The sequence below is a fragment of the Amia ocellicauda genome, chromosome 10 (genome assembly GCF_036373705.1).
Source record: "Amia ocellicauda isolate fAmiCal2 chromosome 10, fAmiCal2.hap1, whole genome shotgun sequence".
Lineage (NCBI taxonomy): Eukaryota > Metazoa > Chordata > Actinopteri > Amiiformes > Amiidae > Amia > Amia ocellicauda.
The window spans coordinates 15,372,679-15,380,613 of record NC_089859.1 but is presented as its reverse complement, the minus strand read 5'-3'; the positions used below and the strand labels follow the sequence as shown (position 1 = coordinate 15,380,613).

At 39.0% G+C, this 7,935-nt stretch overlaps 1 protein-coding gene across 1 annotated transcript; it reads left to right on the top strand.

Moving 5' to 3' along the window:
• The first annotated feature begins 1,267 nt into the window (after positions 1-1,267).
• cd40lg (CD40 ligand) lies at positions 1,268-7,935 on the top strand. The gene is made up of 5 exons (XM_066715179.1): positions 1,268-1,588; positions 4,130-4,264; positions 4,690-4,732; positions 4,852-4,923; positions 5,278-7,935. Exons 1-5 carry the CDS (start codon positions 1,415-1,417, stop codon positions 5,643-5,645), a joined length of 792 nt encoding a protein of 263 aa, XP_066571276.1. The 5' UTR covers positions 1,268-1,414; the 3' UTR covers positions 5,646-7,935.

Below are 7,935 nucleotides of genomic sequence, written 5' to 3'. Positions count from 1 at the left end.
GTACATTTTGTCCTGAACAGGGATTGTTGTAGAGCAACTGGGAATAACAATGTGATTCTAATTAAGTATAGTCCAGTAGGTGGCATGATAGCTTCTGTAAAAGCTTCTGAAGGCACATCACTGACTTTAAGTGAAATCAAGTCCCATATAAATTGGGATTGGACTTCTGAAGAGAAAGGCAAGTGAATTGGCCTGCAGACAGAGAAAGATGTTAGGCTGGAAGAAGCCAAGGTTACACATACAGTGTTTAATTCCCAAATTGCAATTTGAAATTTGGTGCAAAACATGCCATTTTCCATCTTTAGATTGTGAAGTCATGCCCTTAGTATTACATTATGTCATCTGTGAAGTACTATGACTGACTCAAATACTTAAATGCAAACTTCAACCCCTGAACTTTTTATCTGCACTCTCCATGACCATGTTTGGGACCTATATGTTACCATTATCATTTTTTAATTTATAAATCAATGCATTTAAAGAACGTCCTTCCGGCCTCCTCGAAATGAATGTTGCTGCAAACAAACACGACCTCAGCATATAGACAAATGAGTTCACAGCCCTGACATACAGCAGGGCCTTGCAAACATCAACATATATATTTGTTCTGCTTCTAATCTCACTTGCACTTTGCATCATGGCACAACTCATCGCATTTAATCTCCTCCCCCAGCTGTGAAAGATTTATTTTTAATTGCAAAAGCTTTGAAATGTACAGGAAGCCACTCTATTTCGGCGCTGATGAGAACCTACCACACAGTCCTTCATGTGTTAAAATGAATACTGCATCTAAACTCTGTCTCAGATTCACAGCTACATTCACCAATGCCTGAAGCAGAGGCAAGCATTTTGATCAGCAAAATACTAGTGTCACAGTGCAATCTGAGCTGGGATTTTCAGATCACTTCCATCCCCACAGTTGGATTTAATTTTCAGAATCAGAACTAATTATCCATTTTAAAATAGTTTAACATTTTTTTATTGTATTATTCCTAACACGTCCCAGTGACACAGGAGGACCAATGTGAGGTATTCTTCGAAAAATTGCTAGAACAAAACTACACAAGAAAAGGATCTACAACAGCCCTGGGATTGTTCCATCTATTGGCTAGAAGTGATGGCCGTGTTCACCAAGGAAACACCATCACACAACACATTTTGGAACACACACTATCAATGTGATTCACCAATTGGTTTGTGATGCCCGAGGAACCATCAGCCAGTGGAAAAGTATGTGGAAACAAGCGTGAAGTGTGAGGAACACCTTTCTGCTCTGAGGTAACAGGACAAGGCTCAGCATCCAGGAAGTGACATTTATCACTCACGCACACAGAGAAGTTCTTCAGAATTGTATGGGACGCTGAAGCAGTCACTTCTACTTCCTCAGTCTCTCCTCCATCTCTCTCGGGCAATCATGATCAACACCTACAACACCACCCTGCCGCCACCAATACCGCCCAGACAGGGCACCCGTGGAAATTCTACATTGTCCACTCAGCCACTCATGTGGTTCTTGCTGGGCTTGATTTTGGTCCACATGGCTGCGTCGGTCGTCATGTTCATGCATCTGTTAAGAAAGAACGAACAGGTAAGATAAAGTTATTATTATATTTACATTTCGTTTCCTTGGGTGACTTACAATTGTTACAATATATCACATTATGTTTTACATTCAATCTCCCATTTATACAGCTGATTTATTTTTGAAAGTAATCTACTTAAAGTACCTTGCTCAAGGGTACAATAGCAGTGTCCCCCACCTGGGACTGAACCCATGACCCTCTGCTCAGGCATCCAAGGCCCTGACACCACTCCACAATGCAGGGTCCAATGGAATACCTTCTGAGAAAGGGATGCAGCCGGGCTGGGTGTAGCTTAGTCTGTGCTGGGCAGTGAGGGACTTGTCTATCTCAACTCTAAGTAGAGTCTGTTATCCGACAGCCAGGGTGCAGAGTCTATCTGGAAGCATGAAGAAAATGATCACCAGAGCTTTGCTGAAGAGAGGTGTAACACAGAGCTTAAATCGTGAACGCAAAACACTCTGTTGGTGATTGTGTTAACCTTGGACAAGGAATTAAAGAGGACCGATATGAAATGGACAGTGCAGTTCTGGTAGCACTGTTAGTAATGCGCTCAACTGGGGGGGGAAAGTACTTAATGTATACTTTATATTTTAATTATTTCATATTTTATGCACATACACATCTTACTATTTGTAACTGTCAAGTTCTAAATTAGATAGACCTGTTCTCTTGAGTTACAATGAACACTGGTATATACAAACAAAAGTATCCTCAATATATAGACTAATACAAATGTATATACATAATTAAACAAAAACAGTCATAAAAGGAAAGTAATGGGGTAGATGAAGACTGATCCTGTCCGCTGGTGCAATGTTTGTGTGAACTGGCTGGGGTCTCTGTGCCACGTGTATTGCATGGGCACACTTTTCACTGCGGCTCTCTGTGCAGCTTTCATTTCCCCACTGATGCATTAACGTGAAGAAAAAACAGGAACACTATGAGGGGATTCCTTGTGATCAAAGACTAGTTCAAATGAGGTGCAATTCTTTAGAAACGGAATCTAATGGAAGGTGGGCGGTTTTAAGGTTTTTAAAAGGATTGCGGAGAAATCGCGTGTGTTCGGGTCGTGGCAGTGGCAATGGCCAGCTTCGTGACAGGACCAGCCTCCCATTATTCAATGCGATTGAATACAGACAAATACAAATACAGAGCAATGCCTCCAGCGCGGAGACAAAACTGTAATCACGGGAGGAAACACGTTTCAGAGCACATTTAATTCGTCGGCGCCTTGAAGTGATCGTACTCAATATCTGCAGAGGCACGGTCGAGAGGAATGGCGCTATATAAATGCGCAACTGTTGCTTTTCTACCCGAAAGGAGGCTAAAGCAGATGTACTTGCACACTGAACCAGGGTACCATGCTATACTTTCCAATACAAGTTTACTATAGCACACACTGTTTTACTCATGATCTATATGCTGAAGCACTGTTCATCTCTGCTGTGTGTGTGGGGGGGGGGTACGGTACATTTACCAAGATAAACTTGCATAATTGTTAGCATGCTGTCGCACAGAGCCGGGCCGAGGGCGAGATGTTACTGCAGTTGAAGTGCCAGTCCTGTGCGGTCACAGCCTGAGTGGGACTTGTTCATTTGAAGGCAAACCGCAGTTTTAAAAAAGGGGGTATAATTATGAAAGTAGTGGGGTATGGTGATATTTAGGTAGAAGAAATGTCATTCTGCTAAACATTTCTGAAAATAGTATACTATAAGGCTATCTAATTCCGATGCACTGCCAAGTCTAATTCCGCCATCCATGTGAAACAGCGGGCATTGTAAGGTGGTACTGGCATGGTTTTCGCAGGTTTTTCACTAATACATAGAAATCAACAGACTTGCCTTTTATCATTAAAGCCAATATTTTATTCAATATACATATTGCAATTTTCTTTTTTTCTCAGCATCGCTCCGAGCCAGAACCACTGGTTTAGAGGAGTCTGGTGGCCCAAGACTCATGCGTTTTTGTTTTTACAGAGCCAGTTTAATTTAAAACATAAATCAACGGAGGAAGTGTAGAGCTGATTTGAAAGGGAGATGAGTATCAGTCTCTGCACGGTGGAGGTTGGGGAGGGAGGAACAGATAACGCTTCAATTGTTTAAAGTTCTGCTGTTAAGAGAGATTAGATCAGGCACACTGACCTAATATTGTCAAAAGTAACACAGCAACTGCACAGCACTAAATATGGCCAATTATTGTTTGTTCAATTTCCACTATGTTTACTTGTCATGATTCTAAATTATTAGTTTGTTCAGCTAAATAAACCAGACCCATTAAATATGAAACAAACAATAACATCTATCTTTTAAATGAAAAATCTGGAAAATGTACCCAAATGTAGTTTTTTTTTTTTTTTTTTTTGGTTTATTCTCATGTTTATTTTCTGTGCAAAAAAATTAGGCATTTTTTCTTCAACACAAATCAACCTTGAATGTACACTTGCTTCACGTGTGAGTAAAGTGCCTTCTCTGATGAGGAATAATTTCCAGATGTGCAAAATCCTGCTTGCCATTGTACTAAGCCAGAACTATTTTGTTCTTCCACAGTTCCAGGACCTAATAAACGTGCGTGATGAGTACATAGTGCTGAAGAAGCTCCAGCAGTGTGAAGAGCAGTCCCAGGACAAGGAATCAGTGTTGAACTGTGGGAAACTTGTGTCCAAATTCCAGAATGTGATAAAGGTACAGATATGTTGTATTACATAAACAGATAAAGATACATAGATTGATATACACAAGTACAGCTATATATGTATATATACACACACACACACACACACACACACTGCTCTGGGAGCGGGGGAGCAATGAGCAAAAATGCAACTTAAAATAAGTAAAGCTAATTTGCCAGATATATAGACACACAGGGTATGTGGTTCCTTATGCTGTGAAAAGAAAACTACAACATTGACTTGTAAATACAGTAAGACAGTCGGATTTAATCATAAAACCACACACACACACACAGATAAAAGCATTTGAACACATACAGGTGCTGATGTACTTTAGCTTTTGAAATAGCAGATTCTCAGAGATCAGACAGGCAGTACTACAGTCTCTATGAATTTACCGATTTTCTTGCTAACTCCTTTTATTCCCCTCTTCAGCTATTAAGCAGAGACAAGGAAGAACAATCTGCTATGATTAAAGGTAGATCATCTTTCTTTATTAATTCTTATTATTTTCTTAATGGGTGTGGTTACATTTGAATGTTTAATCTGGTTTCCATGGTGCTAATATTGAGAATGTGCATCCTTATCTTGTTTCAGGTAACACACCATACAGCAGACCCACACCTGTGGCACATCTCAGAATTAAAGGGCCCACCAAGGCTGTTTCTGGTAGGTCACATTGTCACTGCGTTCGTACACTATTCTTCTCCCACTCTTTCAACAACTGAATAGCAGCAACACTGTGGCCAAGCAATACATGCCACACATATGAGAAACATGCTTTTTTAGATTAACTAACCAAGAGTGTTCCCTCCACAATAACCATGTTAGAGACATTACAGACATTCTAAATTAATTCCAGTTGACTGAAACGATTCAGATCAGGGGGTGGTTTAACCTTTTGTTGCAATGCCATTTATGTAGAGTGGCAACCTACAATTTGCACGCCTCTCTGTCTCAACTTCAACTGTATCAGCTTGTGTTTGTGTGGCTGACCCTTTCCTTCTTCTCCTCATTTTCCAGGAAGTAAAATCAACCAGTGGGCAGAGACTCAATCACTACTAAGAGACGTGAGCTATGATTCTCACAGCGGCCAGATATCAGTCCGTCATACTGGATTATACTACATCTACTCACAGATAACCTTCTCAAAGACACAAGAGAAAGCCCCCATTTCCCAGAATATAAAGACAGAAATTTCTGGAAAGGAAACCACGTTGCTAACAGCCTACAGCACCGTGCATAGCAGTGACCCACCTAAGTACACTGTATACCAGGGCGGGGTGTTTGAACTACAGAAGGGTCAAAAGCTCTATGTGACAGTGACAAACTTAAGTCTGGTGAGCTTCAATGAAAATTCAACTGCATTTGGATTATATATGCTTTCCTAATGATTTTCACCGACTTTCATGTGCGGATTAAGATAAAACAACAACAATCCAACCCTTCTCAGCTATCACCTCGTCTCCACTTCAACTGGAAAAACAGCCTGCCCTTCTATTTTTCACAAAGTCTCATGCATGCTAAAAACACACTGCAGCTTTTTGGGGACAAATGCACGGAAAAGACAGTATTTCCTACAAAGCCATCCACAAGGTTGGGTGTTGTTTTCATGCCTGTAATATCAGGGAGCTATACATCTCTGACAGAAGAGAGCATTGTAACTTGTGGTCCACAGGAATTCAAGTTAAAAAGCAAGACCGCAATTCAGTGGCAAACTGACTGTTTCCTGTGAAGTCAAAGCAGCAAAGTGGTCATTGGAAACCTAAATGTATGGCTGTTGAAATGCGTTTCTGTTGCATCAAGTGGTCAGTTCTGCCTGGCCTTTCCTGCTAATTTAATTTAATACATCTATGCTTATATATTTGTCTCATTCTATCACTACAGCTCAGATTTACTTCTGATGTCAGTGTTATACATTCCTGGTCATGCTGCCATGTTAAATTAAGAATTATAGTTAATTATCACTCAATTAAGTATTTTTTCTCCTTTCTTTTTTAATGCCACTATGTGCTGAATGTAAACAGGATGGAAGTGGTTTGAGCATGCTCCCCTCTATGGGCCTTACAAAGACTTGGAGATAGGGAGTCTTCAGAAGCTGCTGCCACTACTACATTCATACCTTCTTCATCGAACTCTACTCTACTTTGTTTAGTATGTGCTTCTTTTCGGTTTGATGGCATGGATTCAAGCTCCAGGTGGGTGGACATGCTGTCTGCTACCAGTTGAATGTGTAAATAGAAATAAATGAGAACATTTAAAAAAACATGATGCACCTTATCTCAAACCAGTGGAAAGAAAATAAAGCTCAAATGAAAGCACTGATCTCTCCTGCCCACTTTAGACACCTTTTGTATGTCTAAATCAGGTGCCACTCCCTGCAAGGATACTTTCCAACTGCATGTATTAAAAGGAGAGCTTTGGTTTTGCTGTGTCTTCACGGTCGTGTAGTGAACAAGCTCCCCAGAGCTAATATCGTATGGTGCCCCAGGGAATGGCATGTCAGGACTGCAATCATCATACAATGTCTGCAAGCACAAGACCAAAGTGTTTTTTTAATGTTATTCTTTATGTGAGGAATGACTATCAATTGAAATGAGATGTTGTTTTGCAATATAATGCACTTGCAATTTTAAAAATATATAAAATTGTACGAAAACTACCGTAAGCTGAACTGAATTTTACCAATTCAAAGGAATCATGATCATATTTATAGTTATAATAATTATTTTATATAGTTATCATTATTGCTCTTATGTTTTGTATAAGGGTGTCTGCCAAGAAACTATTATTATTATTATTATTATTATTATTATTATTATTATTATTATTATTATGTTGTAGCCAATAATGTTCAGATTAGTGAAAAAAAGTTTTCTTAACAGAATATACAGATATAGAATTATGAAATGTACAGCTCATGTACATTTACAGTTATATGTATCAGATATAATGCTGATTGTGAATTTGAATTTGAGTTTAAAATAATTATCGTATGTGTCAAGCACACATTTATTTCACTGAATGCCTTGTGGTCCTTCCTACATATTTCTTTCCATTCATTTCTGTGAATTCAACCTCTGCTTTTTCTGCCTACTTACATGGTAAAATGCACAGTGTCTAGTCTCTCTAAAAATCAGATCACCATCAATTTAATATCGTGGCAGTTTAAGTTGCATGGTGTAACAGGTAGAGTGCCAAATAAGTTTGCCAAATCAGTAACCTCAACATACAAAATGTTGGGGTACTTCCATATATACTATCAGTTCAAAGGTTAGGTCTCTCATAGCAAGATAAATGCTACTGAATTTAAGTATTTAAGAGATCCAGGTTGTTGAAGATTAAACCCTGCCATTCTTCCAAGATATGGCTAGAGTAAATACTGGGAGTAAATAGCCACTACCCAACAAACAAGAATGGGTAAGTGTCCTCTCACATGATTCTTATGTGAGACTTATTAAGACTAATTTATTAGGAGGTGGGTGACAAAAAGGGATGCATTCGGCTATATGTGAGTTCTTGTTGATATTTCTAGGTGCTTCTGTTCTGTTTATATTTTTTGCAGTTTCATGCATTGTTATGAAAAATAATTTATTGCTCTGTAATATTATGAATGAATTCCTTGAGATGAAGCCCATTGTAAATTGTATTTATTAAAAAACTGTTATGTAATACTTTTTA

What these genes read in the sequence shown, in the direction of transcription:
- cd40lg (XM_066715179.1), top strand. Translation starts at nt 1,415, where the DNA reads ATGATCAACACCTACAACACCACCCTGCCGCCACCAATACCGCCCAGA. An exon ending in TGTTAAGAAAGAACGAACAG is followed by an intron (nt 1,589 to 4,129) that starts GTAAGATAAAGT and finishes GTTCTTCCACAG; the next exon opens with TTCCAGGACCTAATAAACGT. An exon ending in ACAATCTGCTATGATTAAAG is followed by an intron (nt 4,733 to 4,851) that starts GTAGATCATCTT and finishes ATCTTGTTTCAG; the next exon opens with GTAACACACCATACAGCAGA.